Genomic DNA, 21853 nt, shown 5'->3' on the forward strand with positions numbered 1-21853 from the left:
ATCTGTACCCGACGTTTAAAATTTATTGGCGATATAATAGATCAAGCGATATAATGGATAAAATTAAACTTAGGGAGATCGTTCATTTTTCAACAAGATAATGACCTTAAGCATACAGCGAGAAAAGTAAAGGAATGGCTGTTATGTAATCTGCTGAAACAGTTTCTACACCACCTCAATCGCCTGACGTCAATCCTATTGACCATTTATGGAATGTAATAAAAAGAATATTGAAAGGACACGATATTAGAAACAACGAAAATTTAAAATCTCAAATTATACTCGAGTGGAAGAATATTCAGCCTAAATTTACTAAAAAACATTAGTATGTTCCATGTAAAGAAAGGGTGCGAGAAATTGTTAGAAATTACAGTTAGTAAATTTCTGAATACGGAAACTTTTTTGATCACGTTTTTGTTATGTTTGTCTTTTTGGTTTATTTTATTTATTGATGAATGTGTATGTTTCTTTTTATCGCCAATAATAAATGTTATGCTTTTCTGTATGAATGTGTAAAAATGACTTATTTCTTCTTTAAAGTATATGTAACATTTAATACATTTTTATGGGGTGTTTGGAGACTTTTTTGACTGAGTATAGTTCAGCAGTTAACCGTTCGATTTAAGTAGAGGCAGTTAATGCATATTTTTGAGGATGTCGGTATTTCAGACTATTGACAGAAAAATACAGTATATGCACAGTTTGTACGTATTTTAAATGTGTTCAATATTTTTAATTTTAATTCCCATCACTTATAGCGCTGCCATGCAAAACCAACCTTAGTCGATATGACAGGGCGTGACATGAAAATGGTAAGGGGTACTAGTACCCCTGAGACCGTGTGTCTAAATTTTACATTGCATGTATGTCTATTCCATACCTTGTCTGTGGTCTCGGACAGCTCCTTGAGTAAAGATGGTGGGGAGAACGTTAATCGAAAGTCACTAGCTGTTGGTGTAAATACTTCAAGACATCTAGGGACGCTAGTTTTTATAATGTTATTCGCTGTAAAAATATAGTGTAATAGGTAAAATATTCAAATAATTTTGAATCTAAATATTCTTAATGTTTAAATGACGAATGGTAATTTTATCCTACAATAAAATGTTCATTTGACGCTTGTTTCAAAAAGAAATTCTATATTAAATTATATGTATATTGTAAACTTCATAAACTACAATTATCTATACATACAACATTTGTATTTACATATTTTAAAACTATTGCAATCATGATTTAATCTTATCTTATCTGTAATCTTATCAGTTTCTGTTTGAAAATCCAAAAATGAAAATAACAATTGATATAGTAACAAAGTAAAATCACCGACAAATATTTCATCTGTACTTAACCATTATTTAATAAATATGGCTGTATTAAAACTGTACAACCTTTAAATAACTATACGAATATTATTTATTAAATACTAATAGATTATTCCATTCTTGTTAATTAATTATTATTAAGTTTATACTCTATAGAAACTACTTCATTAATAAATATGTGGACTTAAACTTAATCAATTATAAAACCACATATATACAAAAAATAAGCATTATAAATACCATTTTTTATCTCCTTAAATATCTAAAGGCCTATGTACATATGTACATTAGATCACCAATAATGCGTTAGAATGAATGCATAGTACTGTAACTAGTATATTTAACTAGTTAAAAGTGAACTTCCTGAGAATTTCCAGGTGGTTTCCTTGTAACAGTGCTTCTATGATATTTTAATTTTGGTTGATGATAGTACTTATTGTTGAGGAGTCAAATTTATTGTTTTCTCAATAGGATTTTAGTACTTTTATATTAATATCTTTATATCTTTATAAGATATATAATTCGAAGATGGTGTATATATATAATATTAAACTGTTAAAAAGAATCATAGGTCTTTTTTAGTTTATATCATATAAAATAATATTTTATACATCTTTATCTGATTATGGGTGTAAATCAATTAATAATATTTACTGTGTGGCAAATAAAAGTAAATATCTACCGCAATTAAAAGTACTTTTTTCATTCGTTGTCGTATCCATCTGTCCATAAATACAAGACAACAGCAGTTAGCAGCTGGCAACCGCAATAATGTCTGTTGTGGACAAAATTAAGCATTATCAGCGAAGTATTGAAAAATGCGATGATAATGGAGATAGAGTATGTATTATGGCATTAGTTTTCATGAATTGTAAATTTCGAGCAATGTATATAATAATGTAGTTGTTTTTGTTGTTTGAAGATAACCTCACAATGCTTAAATGCAATCCCAATGGTATCTAAACCAGATACAGTATTGTCAAATATGTAATGCGCACATTCCAAAATATTAAAATATATGTCTTTTTACGAACATAAATAAATGTTTTGAAATTAATATTAATTCATTTTTATTTTATTTTATTATATATATGTTAAAGTAAGTTCGAGAAAAATACTCGTTACTTCTTTGTTTAACTTAAAGTTTGTAAGCCTTATTGTTTATGTATTTGTATTGAAATACTTTTTTCATAAAAATACAGTGATTAGCATTTCTTATTTTTTATGTTACATTTTTATTTTAATGTTTGATGTTTATGTGTACTGTATATATATGTATGTGTTGAACAAACATATTGATGTGAATATGTTGCAGATGTTACATTGTATTTCAAAATTATCCAATTTGCCTGTGACGGTACAACATCTTCAGGAAACTGGCGTTGGACGAACAGTAAATGCTTTGAGAAAATATGAAAATGGTGTAGGAGATGCTGCTAAAGCATTAGTTGCAAAATGGAAAGCAATGGTTGCTAGTGAAGAAACTAGCGAAGGTGAAGATGAGGATGAAGCATGTGTCCCTGATGCACCTGAAAGTTACAGTGACGGTCATGAATCTCCTCAGTCTGAAGAAAATTTTGAAAGGTATGAAAGAATTATTTTTTTATTATATTTATTACTTTTAAGATATTTAGAGAAGCAAAACATATATTTATAATATTATTTATTTTTGTTCACATTATAAGTAACTTCTTTTTCAAAATACTTATTAAATATGTCTATACTAAACAAAAAATATAAAAATCATAATTAAATATAATTATTTTCTTCAAAAATTATAACTGTGCTTCTGGAATAAAAAAAATTCCATACATTTAATTATTTTTCAGACATAAAACCAAGGAAAGTGAAAAACATTTACACAGGCATAAAGTGGAAAAAGTTGAAGCTTTAAATACATCACATAATAAACATGCTTCTAAACAAGAATCTAAACAAAGATCTGACAAAACTCAAGTAAAACGTAACAGTGATGCAGTTAAAAGTTCTAGCAGTGAATCAGAAAAGCAAAAGAAGTATGATAAAGATAAACATAGTCATAAACATCAGTCACGAAATGAAAAAGATTCTTTAAAAGATAATAAAAGTGCCTCCAAGAAAGATGAAATCCATGGGTCTAAACATCACAGTCAAGCTAAGCCTGAAAACTCAGAAAAATGCTCTAACAAATCTACTGATAACAACAGTTTACATAAAAGTAATGAAGAAAATTATAAGAAACGGAAAAGTGAAAATTCCAGTAGTATAAGAAAGGAAAATAAACGAAGAAAAAATTCAGAGAGTGAAAATGATGAAGTTAAAATTCAAACACCTACTACTTCTGAGAAGCATAACAGTCATAGTGCATCTAGTACAATTAAAATAAAAGAAGAGCCCAAAAATAAAGAAGGTACAAATAAGAATGAGACTAAGCACGAGAAAAAAGATTCCCAAGAAAAATTAAAAGCAAGCTCTAGTAAACAGAAAAGTGAATCAACAAGTAGCAAGTTGAAAGATAATGGAGAGAAAAATAAATATAAAAATGATAATCAAACAAGTCATAATAAAGATGAGTCCAAAAAAATTGATAGTCATCATTCCAATAAAGATTCTTCAGAGTCAAAGCATCGTAATAGTTCCTCTAGTGATAAGCATTGTGATAAAAGTAAAGATAAAAGTAAAAAGAAAGATCATAAAGAAGAAAAAAGTAACAGCAAAAGTAGTAAAGATTTAAAGCATGTCAAGGTTGGGTCAAAGGAATCAAAAGAATTAGTTAAAATTAAGCAAGAAATTAATGGAGGCGAAGGAATAGATTGCAATTCTGGTTAGTTTATGAATATGTGTTATTTTAATGATGCGAAAAAAATATGTAATTGTATATTTTTTCTGTTTAAAAAGTGTTAAATAAATTCGACTCATTGTATTATTATGTGCTGACAATAACTTTTTCAAATAAAATGATAGTTTACTTTCGTACAAAGATTGTGCATTGAAAAAGTAATCCCTTGTTTGAAACTATTTTGACAAAGATAGGAAATTCATTTATTGCAGTTACATATTTTTATATCACAAATTTTGACATAATCAATACATTTTATTTCTATATATAGGTGCTAGTTTTGCTGAGGCACTTGGTATGTGTACAATAGCTCAGCCATCTAGGAAGCGTATTAACAATTCTGCAAGCACAAGTTCCACAAAAACGGTTAAAGTAGATCCACCAACTACACCTACTAAAAAGCCAGTAGTGAAAACTGAACCAATAAATACTGACCCTTTACAAGTAATTTATATAACATAATTTATATCAATTTAAGACAACTCAGGACTATTTAATCATGTCATGGAAAAATTGTGAACAATTAATGTTCTCTATTACAGCCACCTCCTCTTTTATCATCAAATGTGAAACTGGAACCATTAAGTGTAGATTTGGCATCTACACTACCCGAAATTAGTCCAAATTATAAACCACTGCCGTATGTTAATCCTGTTCTTCGTAAAGAGGAAGATAAATTACTTACAGACGTAATATGTGTTAAAAATCAAAGGTAATGTTTTAATAATGAAAATTGTAATGGATATAAAACATAATATATTGATTTCTAATTGTAGGACGAAAGTATATTCAGGAAATAAATCCGGCTATTTAACTGTACCATCTCTATTTGAAATGTGTATACAAGTACTAATAGAAAATATTGATGGTAAGTGACACATGAATGTAAAGATAGGAAAATAATTCTAAAGTTTATCCTTAATAAGATATTTTCATTTGGAACAGCAGTTTTTAGGCTTACTTTAGAAATTTTTTTTAAAATCTGGACACTATTTTTTTTTTGGTTTAGTACATATGTATTTACTAATATTTGAACTATGTTATGCATTTTTTTGAAGTCAAAATATGTAAAAGTCTAGTAATTATACGTTGTTAAAGTCATTTTTAAAGACCATGTCTTCATTGTTGACAAAACTAAAGTCTAAAACACAATTGCAAGTTTAATATAGTGTATAGTATATCAAGTAGTGTATAATATATCATATATTAAGTATATTTAATTTTTGTTGTATTATAATATAATTTATAATTATAAATTTTGTTGTATTATATATAGCACTTGAATTTACTGGTGGAGTGCCTTTTGATATCATAAAACCTGTGTTAGAGCGTGCAACACCAGATCAACTGTTCATGTTAGAACATTATAATCCTTATTTAATCGAAGATACTGATCGTTTGTGGGAGTTCCACTGTAATCGTCAGTTTAGAAACAAAGAAAGAGAAGAGATGGAAACATGGCGTGAGATGTACATGGTATATATTTTTTAATGCAGTTTTGAAACATAATTATATTTAAAATAATATAAATTTGTATGTTATATCTATAGTACATATATACATATAGTTTTTTAACACAATATTTTACCTTAATTACATAAGTTTTAATTTTTCTGACATATTAGCGCTGTTTGGATGAGAGAGAAGCAAAGCTAAAAACGCTCACGGCTAATATAAAACAATCAATTGATAAATCTCTCCCTGTAAGATCTACAAAACTTGCATATGTAGATAACGTTGTCAAACCTCCGAGGAATGTATTGAAAAAACAAGCTAAATATGGAACTGCAAATTCTGTACCCAGCACTACATCTAGTTTAAAGAACAAATTAATTAGTGGCGGAGGCCCTACATCTGCAACAAATATATCTGTCCCACCACCACCTATATCTCGTGCAAAAACATGTAAGTATCTACTTCTTTATGTGACAAATTTTTGGAATATAAATATTATTTTAATATTTTATACATCTTATACATAGTTATTGTATAGATATTTTACACTACTTTTCATTAAATATATACTGAATATCTTTAAAAACGTCAATATTACAAAATTATATATTTGTATTAAATATTTTTATTTGTTTTATTAGCTTCTGGTAGTATGAAGAAAACAAAAGCACCTCTAATGGCAAAAGCTCTACAATTAATAAAAGGACGTTATAAGCGGTAGTTTCTACAATTTTTATTAACAATTGATTATTTAAGTAAATTATGTATCAATTTATAATGCATTTTGCGTTTATGCACATGTATCATAATGATATCAGTCATATCAGTTTGTACGTTTGGTTACTTCGTTAACTGACAAAAGTGTGTACTTTGAACAAAATGTATTAAAAAGTATACCTACTGCATAGGTACTCCAAGAGTTTAACCATTTGATCATATATATAACGACAGTATGTGAAAATAATTGTGCAGTGCTTTTAAATCTATTATAAATGTAATCGGATTCATAAATTGTACAGGTAAGGAAATCAGAATTTTTTGATAATTAAGGGGTTCAGGGAATGATGGTGTCATTTTACAAATGTGAGATTTGATTTAATTAAATCAAGTTTAAAGTATTTCTGTAACAAATATAACTTATGTAACATACATTTCGCATCCTCTTTGTATTTTTTTATTCTATGATATAATATAAAACAATAAAATAAGGAGTATATGAATGAACATCATGTATCACTTTCAGTTATAATAATAATTGAATTCTAAAAATGTTATACAATGCTTTCATTCTCTGAACTCTTCAAGTTATACATGAGTTTGAAGAATTAAAAAGAAATATGTGATGAATTGTGACATTCTGTATTCAAAAAAGTGATAACAGGCTTAATAATTTAAATTCCCCAGAAATAAAACTTAAATCAAATTCAACTGACAACTATAAAATACACGTGATCACTGTGCTACATTATATTTTGTTTGGTAATGTTTGTTAATGTAAAAAAGTACCTATTTATACACAATTTCTAGTTGTGTATATGTTAAATATAACCCATTTGTTGCTGTGTCTCATAAGATTACTGTTGTAAATATTTATTTATGAAGAAGTATAAAACAGAAGAATAACAGAATAAATACCTTATAACCAGAAGAGAATAAATGTGAACCATTGATGATATTGAGCATTATAAATCTACATAAAGATGGAACATGTTAATAAAACATATAATTATACATTGAAGAATACTTTCTTAATTGTAATGAAAATCAATTAGGATTGATAATGTTTAGAAAATTATAATGTTAAATTATTTTAGTATCTAGAAATAAGCTGCATTCAAAAAGTTTTCAGAGGGTTCCTTAGCGGATCACACATCTGAGAATTTGTGGTCATAATTTAAAGATATTAAAAATGATTTAAAGATGTAGGTGGACAAATATACAAGTAATAAAAAGTAAAAATATTAATATTTTTGTAAGATTTTCTTTGAGTAACAGATCATAATTAAGTGATTGTGTAAAATTAATGTTATTTTTATCCGTAATATGCATAATTTATTCGGAATTTATAATGGAATATATAAGTTTAATGTAGACTTTGATTTTTTAAAACATATTTCGTGTTGAAAATAAGTAACCTGTCAGCTTCAATCATAAATATATGATTTAACATGTTGACTGCTAAACCAAACATTTTATATAAGATGTTACTTGTATGATTACCGGCATATATAAAAAGGAATTTAATCATATTTATGATATTAATCAATATTATTTTGCAAAATGGAAGTATTTTAAACGGGTAATATTTCTATTCAATTATCATTTTCCAAACGTAAAACAAATAATAGATGATATTTGGAGCATTATTACTTCATGCAATAGGGTAATTTAATTACTTACCAGTGAATATGAATATGTACTTGAATAATTAAAGCATCATTTCAAATTATATAAGTTCGGTCGGTTTTTATACATTTCCTTATACATTTCTGTATAGCTGACATTATAGCATGTGTAGTGCCGGCTTTGAACAGGGTTTTATTATTAGGGTTTTGTTGAAATCTGCGAGATATGGTAAAGAATATATTTCTTTATGCATAGCACGTTTAAAGTAATTGTACGTATATATTTTAATATAAAACTTGATTTTTTATATAAGTTTAAGTATAATTATATATATCTTTTCCATATAAAAACTCAAGTTTGCAGCTTAGCTATATTGAAATGACCGTTAGAGGTATATATTACAATCAACATGTTAAATAATCATTTGGAATGTGTTTTAGTAGAGATAGTATATTTGGAGAAATTTAATATGATTTTTTTTATTGAAAGAATGAATATAGTTGAATATATTCTACGCCGTTTTATTTACGAAAATTCTAACTATTGAATTGCAGTATACCTATAATAATGTACATATATACGCAGTATATTACAGTGATAACAATTTTATCGCATACAGTACTGTTTTATTTATTGTGTAATCCATAATTGTGTATCAAATAAGTATCAAATTCCATTTTATAAATGAAACAAAAATAGTTTTTTGATTTCATCTATTTAATACCGAATAAATTTGGATACATTCCCGGAATGTAAAACAATTAAAGAAGATAAAAAAGTATGTCACAAATAATTTTATATTTGTTGTATGTAATAAACTGTGGATGTTTATGCAAATGTCCAATTTTAGATATTAATTTATAAAAAGGATAATTAGTCAGAACTTTATTTGCTATATGACGGGTTTTATTGTATTTATAATATACATATATACAATGCTAAACTCCATTACAATTTTTACTTTATTACGTTTTACCGTCTAAGGAACATTGTAAATGCATAAACATCCGCAGTATAGAAATAAGCTAATATTGCAAAAAAAGACATATGTATATTGTAATTAAAAAAAATTAAAAAAGCAGCTGAAAACTAAACAACTGAATATCATTATTATTGTACACTTCTACAACAAACCTGTTTATTTTTTTATTAATTTACTTTGTAAAAAGAAAAGTAAATTCAACAACATATTCTAGTTATAGTTAAGTAAATATAAAATATTATATTTAATATTTTTATTTATTGTTAATAAAACTATAAGTTACGTGCTTATTATTCAGTACATTAATTCATTAAAATCACAACTAATTGTTTTATATTTTCCAAGTATTAATTATTGTTATTATATTGTAAGAATAATTATTAATGGTACATACATTAATAGAGTCGGTGGTTTTACAATACATAAATAATAGGACAAGAAAAATTTCCACATGGAATACTAATTATACTTTATGAAGAAAATGACATCGATTTATTAGATCCAAGAAAATTTATTGTTTTCTCTCAAAGATGTTTTAGAAATATGCATATATTTATGGACAAATTGAATATTCTATCCATACATACTTAATTTAAAATTATAAAAATAAGATTGCAATCCGATTTATACAATAAAATTTGCTTCATTATCTTAGTGTCTTCTTGAAATCAAATGGATTGCAGTACACACGATAGTACGGATTATAATAAAATTATTATAAAATAGCTTTTGATGTAAGTACGTGTAACTGTACTTATGTACTACAGGGCTGTATTGTTATACTTTTAACATTAAGTAATTATAAATAGATTACTATTATAATAAATATTATTATAAATATAAATATAAAATTGCCGTAGAAAGTGTAAATGACCTTTTATGTTAGCATGAGCTTGCAATGGAGTATATTAACCGTTCCAATTGAAGATAACGTGAGCGATCATTAGGTACATAGTTACTGTCGTGGTACTTGTCAACATAACTGGAAATCCAACCCTAAAAAGTATATACTGGTAATTGAAAATATTTGTTAAATTAAAAAATCATTACATTGGAATATTTTAAATCATAGTAGCCTAAAAATACCTCGTAAAAGCGCAAGATAATTAAAATCAGAGAACTTACTTGAAGAATTGCATAAATGAAAATCTGTATCCATGTTGCTCTGCAATTCCTACACAAACTACGTTAGAGCTTGCTCCAATCAGAGTTCCATTCCCTACAAATATTAATCCGTTCAACCACATAAATAACATCAATATCGATGTTCGTTGAACTTTCACCAGTTAATGAGTTGTTGTGTAGTAAATGAGAATAGTATAATATTACGAATTAGATCGCAGTTTAGTAAGAGAATGTATTTCTTTAAACATGGAAGAGACAGAACTTTTTTCCTACGATGCAACATTCGCTCCAGTTTTTGTTGAATTACGAGTAAATATGTAAATCATTTAAATAATTAATTCAAAATTTGGTAATCTGTTGGTTTCCATATTTATCCGCTCAATTAACACATTGCGTACCGGCTAATTTTCAGAAGACTGAATTGTGCGGATGGCAATTTTCACTGAGGTCAACTTATATCACTATACATAGAAAAACTCAGATATCATATTGTTATGTAATATATTTTAAATAGATAATCAATTCGAATTACATTTTATATTTTTTTCAATGCTGTGGTAATTAGCGAAGTTGCATAGCTAAATGTCTTTATATAAAAACGAGATTTCTCGTTACCGGTACGCAATGTGTTAATTGCAAGATGGAGCAGTTGGATATACTATCGTCGGTTTACTTTGATTTTGAGATACTTATTAATCGAAATATTTAAAATCGTCATTTTGTGTTGAATGCTTGTAAATATGAACGTAGTTAAAAAATTCTTTGAATTTCCTTACCTCCCATACAAGCGCCAAAGGCTAAAGCCCATATTAAGGGTTGTAGCGGTAGTCCAAGTGCACTGTTTTGTGATAGATTGGTTACGATCCTTATCATCATAGTTGACAGAGGTACGTTATCAACGAAAGCACTCGCAAATGCTGATACCCAAAGTAATAATAGTATAGCGACTGCTAACCGTGATTCTTCGTTTACTGATAAAATGATATTTTCTGTTTGCTTTCCTATCCAATCCATAAGACCCAAACGAGAAAGTGCCTGCAATATATTAAATACATTCCCGACGTTTCATTTTACAATTAATAAAATGCATAGAACATATGTAATTTAATTACCGAAGTCAGGTATAATATAAAAAGATGGGAATAATAATAAAAGTTAAACAAATTTGTACGAATAAAGAGACCATGTTTGAAATTTGAAAACAAGATGTAAAAGAAAATTGAATGATGTTTACTTTACATATAACAATTAAGAAAGCTACAATATTTATCAATTTACTTATTATATGAAGAATATAGAGTTCTAACTTAATATTCCTATAACTATAAAAATATTAATAAGTATAAATATATAGGGTGTCCAAAAGAAAAACGTTGCAATATTTATGTGGCACAGAGAAAATATGTTGTTGATAATCACGTTTAGTAACTATCTCTTTCTTTATTAAATATTTTCAAGTTGTTTATGAAACAACTATCAAATAAAAATTATTTAAACATTACCTATTAAAATTATTTAAGTATTACCTATTAAAATTATACACGAATCTTGAGATATTTCGTCATTCATCTGCCATGACATTAACATATGGAAACATATTCATTAAGGTTTTTCTTTGCTATGTATAGTGTGTTCTATCTACCCATATAAATACCACAACCTTTTCTTTGAGCACCCTGTATATTTTCAGTAAGTGCACTATACCTCCATTAAAATGAATAATGACGCGAAAAATAACAAAGTAGACCATTCTACTCGCGCCATAATTCCATCCAAGTCTTCGGTGTCCGCTATAATTAATAACAGAAGAACACCGACCAATGTGATCCAACCTAAAGAAAGATGCAGTTCCGGGATACTGTGCAGAAAGAATAGAACGATGACGAAAATCAACGTGAATCCAGATTTCACTAGTAACCACTTATCTCGAATAGGATACTGCGAACAAAAATGCACGTAACATTAAAAACAAATTTCGATTATTTAAGTCTAGATTTATTGGTATAAATTAAAAATAGATTATCTATGAATTCTATTGGAAGTCACCGAATAATCACGGTGATGGCAAGAATGAATTGCAAGTATTAAAACAACTTTAATCGTTTACAACGTACATATTAATTTACAGGAAATAGTTAATCTAGTTCGTAATTTGAAATTCCTAATGTAAATAACCACCTATAAATTTCATCAATTTTTTCTCTCGTCAGTATTTCAGAGCTTCAATTTTCAAAATGGTAAATAAACTATAAATACTTTCGGATCACTTTGCAATAATTTTCTTTATTATTTTCGGTTATCTGATTTGTGCTTGCGTCCGTATATTATAAAACACTCCGTGTTCCACCGGTCAGAACTTTCCAATTGCACTGCGAATGAGGGGAAGTAATAACTTTCTTGTTAACTAAGTCAACTTAAGTAACTGTAAGTACTTTAACTGTATCTACCAGAGGGACCTAAGAGTTCAGTGCTTCATGAGACCACTGTTGAAATTATAATACTATCTTTGTAATAAAAAAAGCTTGAGAAATAATTTCATCTAAAATCGGTAAGTAATACTGACTATGAGCCGCTTACGAGTAAAAAATAAAACAGTTTATTGAATAAAATATGTAGCATAATTTTTAATTTCTGAGAGAAAAACCTAGAACTAATTAGTATGCAACAAAAACATTTTTAGGAAGAAATTTTGCAATTATACGCATGTATTTAGGTTTCTATAGATTAAGTCAGCGTTTACTTTATGTCCAAATTAGATCTTACGTATTTTTAAATAAAATCTTCTATTTATTTCTTTTCAAAAGATTAAAAAAAAATCACGCTTCACAAAAAATTAATTCAACCTCAACGTTTTATAAAAATGAACAATGTTATTTTAATAGTAACATCGTTCTAAACAATCGATCATTAATAATTATTAGTTAAGATATTTATTCACTGGAATTAGTTAATTTACGTTTCGCAGGCGTTTATAGAAAAGTATACGAATAGAATTATTACTCACTTTTTCTTGAAGTTCCTCCAACGTAGTTTCGTATCTTTCAAGCGCAACACTGCCAGTGAGTACCTTTTTCTTTAATTGGGAGAGCAACCGTTGAACTTTTTTTAGTAAAGTTTCTCTGACTAAGTTTTCGTCTTTACTGTAACTCGACAGACTTGCTGCTGCCCGTTGCCAAATAGCAATTTCGTGTCTTAACTCCTACAATAAAAGGAGACAAGAATTTTCCAGATATACATATTTTTTAAACAGAACTTTTATTGTTCTTCCATGTCATTCTAGAATAACGACGTTAAAATTAAAATTACGTTAATACAAACGTAATTCTACGCAGCATCTATTAAATTTAACCTTTCAACATTTTTAATTTAACTACATTTTCTGCTTTGGTATTTGTGTTGTAAATATTGTTCTTAAAGCGTGTAAGATAAAACGTTAATATCATTTCCTGGATCTTTTCAATTTATGTAAAATTTGTATTTGTTTTGAAATATTATTAAGTTAAGCAGGATACTCATATGCATTAGGCATTTTAACATTGACACTACCGAACAGTTAAATTTTTTGGAATTTCTTAATAGAATTTCTTTTCAATTTCAATTTCTTTAATAACTTTAATAACTTTAATAACCGCCAACTGCTCAGAGAAACAACTGTTATTTTTTAAATAATTGCAAAAAGAAGAAATTAAGAACGGGTCACTTCGACCCGTCTGGTAGTTTTAGTGTTAAAGGGTGATTCTACAAGACAATTGAAAATGATTTCTGTTGCTATTGAATTGAATAAGGAAATCATTGAAATCATACTCACTTGCACTTCCTGTGGTTCGTCGAATCTAAGAGCGGTCACATCTCGGAAAATATATCGTAATTGAGCGTAAACTGCAATTATTACTAATATCACACCAATACTCATGTGTATTGTGAATGTACCGAAATCGACACCCTAAATGATGAAAGTATAATGCATTACAAATAGATAATAAACAGGTTTACAAACAGGAAATATAATCTAACACAAGTATATGTTGACCCTTGCATTAACAACATAAAATGACAAATTTATTCATTTCCTGTCAAAGTAATACTTAGCACTAAAGTTAAGTAGAAATTCAGTTTTTGCGGTGACTTGTTTATTTTTCGATACTTACATTATTGATAACATCTCGATTGGATGCAATGATTACGTTCGGCGGATCACCTACGGGTGTCATAGCACCCCCAATGTTGGAGAAAACAACCATAGCTGTTAATATATGCACTGGATTTAATTCCATTACTTCACATAATCTGATAGTTACTGGTGTCATTAACAGAACTGTTGTAACATTATCTAGGAAGGACGAAAGGAACGTAGCGAAGAAACATAATGTACTAACAAGCGGCCATACCTTTCCTCCAGTTATCTAACAGAGAAAAACGTAATACAGTAAATCACACGAATATCCCGACACAGAAATGTATTTCACAATTGCGTATACGATGCCATTTACTGTGAATAATATATTATTTAGTGAACTTCTTTTTATTATTTGTACTTGCCTTATAAGCAAATACCGCCAACCAATCGAATATGCCAGTTCCAGCAATAATGGCGACAAGTATCATCATGGAAAACAGTAGCATTAATGTATCGACGTCTATCCATGAAATCACTTCGCTCATTGTTGGCCTCTGTAATTGAAAATCATTTGATTTCTTAAATTTATCGGATTTCATAAATAATATGTGTGTAGGAACTATTTTTAACTTTATTTGATTAAAACCTATTCATATTGCACGTGATTTACGGAGTCTACGATTTACTCTCTAAATATTATTACGTAGAATACCTCATTTAAAGCTGCTAATATCGCGATGGACATTGTAGACGCTAGCATCGCAGCAAGGGTTCTATGTACAATCTGAAATCGTTTGAAAATCGAAATAACGTATCAATATTATGTTTCATGGATCAATAAATTCATATAAATTTTTAGTAATTTTTATTATTAGTTTCATTTACATAGTGCGTTTTGTTTTCCATTATGCATGTTTATATAAATAACATAGTCATACATAAAACTTCAGCAATAAGTGATAATATTTTTCAACATCCTACCTAAGTGTATTACTTTATACATTAATTACTTTGATTTTAGCTAATATGCTTTGTCAGATGATTATAAACATAATAGATTATTTATTAGTACACTTGTTACTTATTAGTGCAATATGACCTTATAACACGATTATCAACTTGAAACCTTTAGATCACGTATTTCTTAAATTTTCATGCAGCTATGTATTAAATGCAAAGAATTTTTGGTAATCACAATTGATCTATTTGTTTTTTAATGACCAAGTCACTGCTAGGCATTTAACTACTGCAAATAATTTACAGTGGTAATAATTATTACTACAAAGTTACTACAAATGCTCTTAATAATTTGGATCCCTTTTAGACTCGGAGAAAAAATTCTTTCAATATCTATCAACTATATCTGCAGTCAGTGTTGAACAAAATTTTATTCAGATACGGAATAAAAAATCTGAACAACGAATAAAATGTTATTAGTTATTCGAATATTTCAGTTGACTACATAGTATGCGCATATCTTCATTCTTTTGTGATTTCCTACGTTGGCATCATTCTTTTTTCATGATACCATATTATTATCATTGTTTAATAGATAGTAAATATTAAGTACCTCAAATATTATTAATATGTATAATCCCAGTAAAACTATAGCGGCGTATGCTATACCGATATTTTTGTTTATCAACGACAAGTCGTAACTTAGGGACACTGCGAAACTTGTTTCCAAATTTGTTTCCAGATTAATCGACAGCACATCCTCTTCTAATGTGCTAAAAAATACAATGCAAATTTTTAAATAATTGACTTACGTGTTATATCTGTTAAATAAGGACACCAGTTTTGTTGTTTAACATTTTGAAGATAATATATCAGAATATAACGATATATCATCTAATAAACATATTACATCTTTCAACTTGATCCACCTAATTAATTTAACTTTTATCATTTTATAAAAAGGAGGTAGGTGATTTAATATATTACGTAATTGTACTTTCGTAAATTCTGGGGGATATTTTTTCGAATAAAAAATAAATACAGAAAAAATGAAAAAATCTATTCAGGCTACCTTATATCAACGTTTTCCAATTCAAAAATTTTGTGGTGCCTCTGTCCAGGAAATATGTCCATCAGATTTTCGGGGAGCACTGGTAGCATCCATAATTCGCTGACATTCTACACACCAAATGTATAAGAAAGTGATAAAAGTAAATATACGTAGCAATAAATTTGTCTAAGTTCCAATATAGGTATACGTAGTATTTGCAAATACAGCAAGAGGTTTCTTTGCGCGTGTTCAAATAGTATTAAATATTTATTCTATATTTTTTGGAAAAGAAATACTCTAGCTATATTTTTGTTATTGTTTCCTTTGTTAAATAATAAATTTATTACAAGTCGCAAAATAAAGTTCATTAATATGTGATTAAGTCTTAAATAAATTAAACTTTAACAAAAATTAAAATTAAAATATTCAGATTAAAAGTTATACTCGAACAAAGTCGTATAAAATCGTGTATCGATAATATGGAATTTAATGTTTTTTTAGATAGAACGCGAATAATAACGGAAGATATATGTTATATTTTATTGCATTCGATAAAATGGAAGTTCGAGCAAGGAGTTACTACGTTTAAAATAATATATCATTATTAATTAGTACTTAGTCGAATGTAAACATTTTTTTCATACTGTACATTATATTAACAATAATTTTCTTTGAAAATGTATTACCTTAAAGCGATGGGAAACTTCAATTGAAGATTTATTGGTAATATCTGTTTCACTTTCTGTTAATTCGAGCCACATCATTAAGTATCTCTCAGATATATTCCGGTCACTGGTTAATTTAGCAGGTGGCAATAGTGCACCTTCTACGACGACATTAATCTGTTTGCTCAAAATATCCCCATGCAATTTGTAATCTATGAATACGTAATATAAGGAACGATGCAACAGTAATATGGAAGTTTCTGTATCAAACTCCATTATAACGGAACTTTCATTTGTCATGAAATCTTTATGACCAAAAATTAGTTGAATATACTTCCTTTTAAGGTACATTTTATAGCGGAAGCAAAGTGAATACTATAGTAATTTAAAGCTACTGATTCGATTTGCATGTTCAGTCGCATACGAAAGACAAGCTGAAGAAAAACGTTTTGTACGTCAAATTTAACCCTTTGCACTCGAAGGGCGCCTTACAGTTGCCACCTGATTCGACGCAGCAAGCTTATAAAATTTTCAATTTAATATTAAACCTTGTGTAATCGAAGTAAAATAGTTCTGTCTCTTAATTTATAGAAGATAATCAATTGTGTTAGTTGCGAAAAATATCGTTAATATTTAGTCAGAAAGTAGTGAATATTTTTAATGAAAAATATTGTCGAGTGCAAAGGGTTAATATTTATCGTTATTCGTTTTTTAATTAATATTTAAGTAGTAATGTTAAATTGTTTAACAGAGAAAAAGGATACTGCGTATTTGACCCGCCGGTATGGAAATCTGATGCATCGTTTCAATCTTTTCACTCTTGATCATCAATATCAACTGCAATTATAAAATACAGGAGTATATGATGGTACTGTAACAAATGATCTTTTACGTTAGTAATGAAAAGTGCAGTTGTAGTATTCCTATAAAGTAAATAATTTTAAAAATACGATCTGCGTTTTTAGTGGAACCAAAAGATTCTTTGAGTCAGGAAAGTCGAATACGAATTTTTCCTTTATACTCGTATGAAAGATATTTACTGAAATAGCAAAAAATTTTGTGTAAACTTACCGTGAATATTAGCCAACAACAAAACAGTAATGTTAATTTCGTATAACGATAGAGTGGTCTTTGTGTAGTTTCTTGAGAATCATTTAGAATATCTGGATTTGTATCTTCATGCTGCAGTCTAAAATTTGTTGTTTTATTATCACATAGAAAAGTGAATATGTCAATTTATTAAAAATAAATTATTTAGTCGCTTCAAATATATTTACTATGTGCTTAATTTAGTTTTGAACGAATGAAGACGATATCTGCTATGATTTCGAACAAAATCATTTTCAACGACTCATTTGGTGCATCCCATACAGTTTTTCTTACTTACTGATGAATGTGTATTCATTTCTTATGTTTGCTAAGACAATTATCACGTCAACAATAAGAGACTAACTTACTGTTTAGGAACGACAGGCTGAGTTTCAACGGACATATTGACCACAAGACAGTCTTTATTCGGAACATCGGGTGAGCTATAAAGAAAAACAGTTTAAGTAGTTTTTTATTTATTTAATAATGTAAAAGTAACATATTAACGCTAAATGTACCACGGCCGGTTAAATGATAGGTTTTGAAATTTAATTAAAATTTCTGTTTTTTCATTCGTATTTCACTTACTGTTAGTTCTTATATTGTCAGATTAATCAGTTTTGCAATTTCTGTCTTCCTTTTGTTCGTGTTTTCACTAAGAAAAATTTATCGTTTAATTTGTTTATTTTTATTTTATAATCAGTTATTTGACCAGTTATGGTAGGAATAGGTGTATATAAATTGTCGGTATGTTTAATGTTAAATATCTGGGAATGTACGCATTTTATTGGAAGGAATTAATAAAAAGAGGAGGGGATAATGCTGTCGCAATAAAAATCAATGAATTGGCTATGAACATATAATACATATTACAAACATTAACCTTTTGCGATCCAACGTCGAGTGTGGCTCGACATAGCTTTTAAATTTAAGAATTACAGTTATATTAATTACTTCTGCATACTAAATAATTAATTTACATTAAAAGCAACCAATAAAGGTCTTTAATTGTTTTTCAGTTTATTTTATACTTCATCCTGCTTATATCTTTACTAAAACTGAGACATAGTTCTTGGGTATGTAATGAATTGATAAAAGTGAAAAATTAATTCAGACCGGGCTATTGGGAATAGGAATAATTAATTTAGACCGTAAAGAGTTAAAAATGAAAATAAGATGTACATATTTACTTTCTTTCCAACATTATCCTTCGAACTTTAATAAGTTTAGAATAACTTTGTATTACTCTTTCTTGTAAATAAAATATTGATAAATTTCCAGGATTTAAATTGTAATTGCCAATAGAACTTCAAGTGCATTAATTAAAAATGGTTAGAACCATATAATTCTGTTAAGATTATTTAAAGAGTGGAGTCCTCTAAAATTTCGTGAAATCTCACGGTGATTTTTCTATGCTAATCTAATTTCTGAAAATACCAACTTTCCTTCTCCAATTTGGTGGTATCGGTTGTATTCCCTTTGAAAAACTGCCAAACTAGGATCTAAACGTATTGCCTGTGGCAGTTGACTCCACACACGAAGTACTTCTTCTGGAATGTGACCAAGTACTACTGAGCTGCATATGGAAGACGGAGTGCCTGTAGTGAAACGTACAAGTATTAAAGAAAAGTAATGAAATTGCGGTAAGCTAATGATTTTAAGCCTTCGCACAAAATATCATTGACATTTCATCAGAAAATAATGAATATTTCTTGAGAAAAATATTCTCGAGTGCAAAGGGTTAATTTGACCAGCCGTAACTGAGATTTAAAAGCCGAATATTTCATTTGAATTTTCATTTCATTAGAATTGCTTTAACTATATTGTTTTCTCGTTTAGAATGTTAATTTATAAATTTATTATATACAAAAACTTCGCTGTAATTAGCTCGTGAATTGTATACAATTATACTAATATCTTTGACGCAAAAATGTAACAACAAGTGTATTTTCGATTGAATTGGAACAATTTTTATCCTTTGCCTTTTATTCGATAGAAGCTCGATGTTGCTTGATTTCTGTATTTGAGTCAGATTAAACATGTTTCGTCATTTCTTACAAGCCATCGGTAACATGAATTTGCATAAAAGGAACATATTTATAATATATTTGGATCAGTAAACACCGGTTTCAGTTAATATTTATTTTATTCTGAAAAGCTATTCGTAATTTAAATCGTGTGTACGTTATCGTTATGCAAAGTTACAACTTGATTACCATAACTTGTTTCGTTTCCTTGAAACTATATTTTCTAAATGGATGTTTCTGTATCCATACAGGATATTTTATCGACTTGAAAGACGCATGTAGATCTTTTCAGATACATAAATGAGAAAGAGATAAATGACTATTACGCAGTTAATATATAAATATAATGACCATAAATATTTTACGCACCAAGTGTGTCCCGACTGCACCGGGACCCTTTTCTGAGGAATATCGGTGTGAGCAGACCATTTTCTTCGTCGCTGCCATCGTTTTGAGACATTGCAGTATTGTTTATCCCTAATGATTCATCATATTTTATGAATTAAATACACTATTGTTGATTAACTAAGTACAGGATGAATATAGAGAACAAATACAGAATGAACTGTTACTTAAATTTTCAAACATACCATTGAATATTTTTGTTAAAAGAAACAGAGTTACATACATATAGAATTAAAATTTATTTCTCGCAAATACAATTAAAATTGGCGATGTTTCCATTTAATTCGTAAATAAAAAATTTGAATTTTCAATGTCATTAGACCTGATGATGCCATTTATAAAATAATAATAAAACTAGCTCACGTAATGTAAAAATAAATCTGGATACAATTCTACCTCCATATACAGTTAATTCACATTTTTATAAACATATGGTTATTATTATATTTTGCAATATTGCTACGATAATACGTACTTGTATGTACAATAATATGTATATATAAGTGCAGACTTAAATAGGAGATATCTTATCGCTATAATGATTGAAATAATTGTTTGGATAATTTTGCAAGAAAAAAGATCTGCAAGTAATGTACAGCAAACGATATCATTACAATTTCTATGATTTGTATTATCATAAGGTAAAACTGGTTTAAATTAAGTCATTACTTACCAACGAGAGGAGGGAGGAATAGGAATATTTTAATGTAAATAAATGCTGACGACACAGTTGCACTACAGTTAATTAAATCTTATGAATGTTTAAATACTGAAACGGATCTATTGACACGTAAACTGGAACAGGAGACACGAGAAACTAAACAACATCCCATAGAACGTTAAATATCATATTAGTGACCCCTGTTCTTATAGGATGTAGACAACGTTCACGTGTTTACATGTACGACCCATTTAGTCTTTAATATTCACATTTATTCAAATCGTGTTTTTGAATTAATTTCAGTTGAAGTTTCAAACACGAGATGAAAACAGAATACAAATTATTGTATTTTTCATTCAAAACCAATAATTGATGCAGTTCAATATATATTCCATTTCTATTACGTATGTATTTACATTTTTAAAGATTCATCAGTTATATTTGAAAGTAGTCTATACGACAGTGTCGTGAAAATGACAAATTACGAAGATTTTAATTAATAACATGACCGAAATTCTATTAATTATATTTATGAGTCATTACAGTTACAATATATGTAAATAAATTGTGTTTGTACAGATTTATTACATTATTAATGACAAAAGTATTATTATCAGAGTGTTTAATATAGATACAAGGTGTTTTAAAATATATAGGATAGTTTTAGAAGATTTAGAAGGTTTTAGAAGATATGATCGATGTGACTCGTTTTTGCCAGTTTTTTACACGTGTAAATGTGTAAGCACTATATTAATAGTATTTTTATGTGAAATTAATATTAACACGCAATGAATTACTGATAATTGTATTACCGACGGTCATTTTTATTT

The 21853-nt window shown here is 28.0% G+C and overlaps 2 protein-coding genes across 3 annotated transcripts; one reads left to right on the forward strand and one right to left on the reverse strand.

Moving 5' to 3' along the window:
• The first annotated feature begins 1651 nt into the window (after window positions 1-1651).
• On the forward strand, window positions 1652-9063 carry EloA (transcription elongation factor elongin A). Its single transcript, XM_031981964.2, has 9 exons — window positions 1652-2165; window positions 2641-2909; window positions 3155-4128; window positions 4415-4587; window positions 4686-4855; window positions 4920-5011; window positions 5420-5619; window positions 5769-6048; window positions 6240-9063. Exons 1-9 carry the CDS (start codon window positions 2097-2099, stop codon window positions 6317-6319), a joined length of 2307 nt encoding a protein of 768 aa, XP_031837824.1. The 5' UTR covers window positions 1652-2096; the 3' UTR covers window positions 6320-9063.
• A 260-nt stretch (window positions 9064-9323) lies between these two features.
• LOC116429159 (P protein) lies at window positions 9324-21238 on the reverse strand. Of its 2 annotated transcripts, XM_031981761.2 has the most exons (18): window positions 21036-21238; window positions 20327-20434; window positions 19372-19528; window positions 18299-18373; window positions 17913-18030; window positions 17606-17678; window positions 16863-17053; window positions 16198-16304; window positions 15739-15898; window positions 14881-14952; window positions 14591-14722; window positions 14200-14454; window positions 13860-13994; window positions 13056-13250; window positions 11756-11989; window positions 10828-11086; window positions 10052-10145; window positions 9331-9922 (listed from the first exon to the last, which is right to left on the reverse strand). In XM_031981761.2, exons 2-18 carry the CDS (start codon window positions 20415-20417, stop codon window positions 9835-9837), a joined length of 2436 nt encoding a protein of 811 aa, XP_031837621.1. In that variant the 5' UTR covers window positions 20418-20434; window positions 21036-21238; the 3' UTR covers window positions 9331-9834. The 2 variants fall into 2 exon arrangements, with proteins under 2 accessions (XP_031837622.1, XP_031837621.1); XM_031981762.2 differs by lacking the exons at window positions 18299-18373; window positions 19372-19528; window positions 20327-20434; window positions 21036-21238 and having other exon boundaries at window positions 9324-9922; window positions 17606-17712; window positions 17913-18026.
• Between the last annotated feature and the right edge of the window lie 615 nt (window positions 21239-21853).

This window comes from Nomia melanderi, chromosome 3 (genome assembly GCF_051020985.1).
Source record: "Nomia melanderi isolate GNS246 chromosome 3, iyNomMela1, whole genome shotgun sequence".
Lineage (NCBI taxonomy): Eukaryota > Metazoa > Arthropoda > Insecta > Hymenoptera > Halictidae > Nomia > Nomia melanderi.

Bases quoted from the DNA above. Each gene is read 5' to 3' on its own strand.
- EloA (XM_031981964.2), top strand. From the start codon at position 2,097: ATGTCTGTTGTGGACAAAATTAAGCATTATCAGCGAAGTATTGAAAAA. The intron at 5,012-5,419 runs GTAAGTGACACA...TATTATATATAG, and splicing joins ACTAATAGAAAATATTGATG to CACTTGAATTTACTGGTGGA. The intron at 5,620-5,768 runs GTATATATTTTT...CTGACATATTAG, and splicing joins CATGGCGTGAGATGTACATG to CGCTGTTTGGATGAGAGAGA.
- LOC116429159 (XM_031981761.2), bottom strand. From the start codon at position 20,417: ATGTCTCAAAACGATGGCAGCGACGAAGAAAATGGTCTGCTCACACCG. The intron at 14,953-15,738 runs GTACTTAATATT...AAACGATTTCAG, and splicing joins ACATATTAATAATATTTGAG to ATTGTACATAGAACCCTTGC. The intron at 10,146-10,827 runs GTAAGGAAATTC...TAATATTTGTAG, and splicing joins CTTTGGCGCTTGTATGGGAG to GGAATGGAACTCTGATTGGA.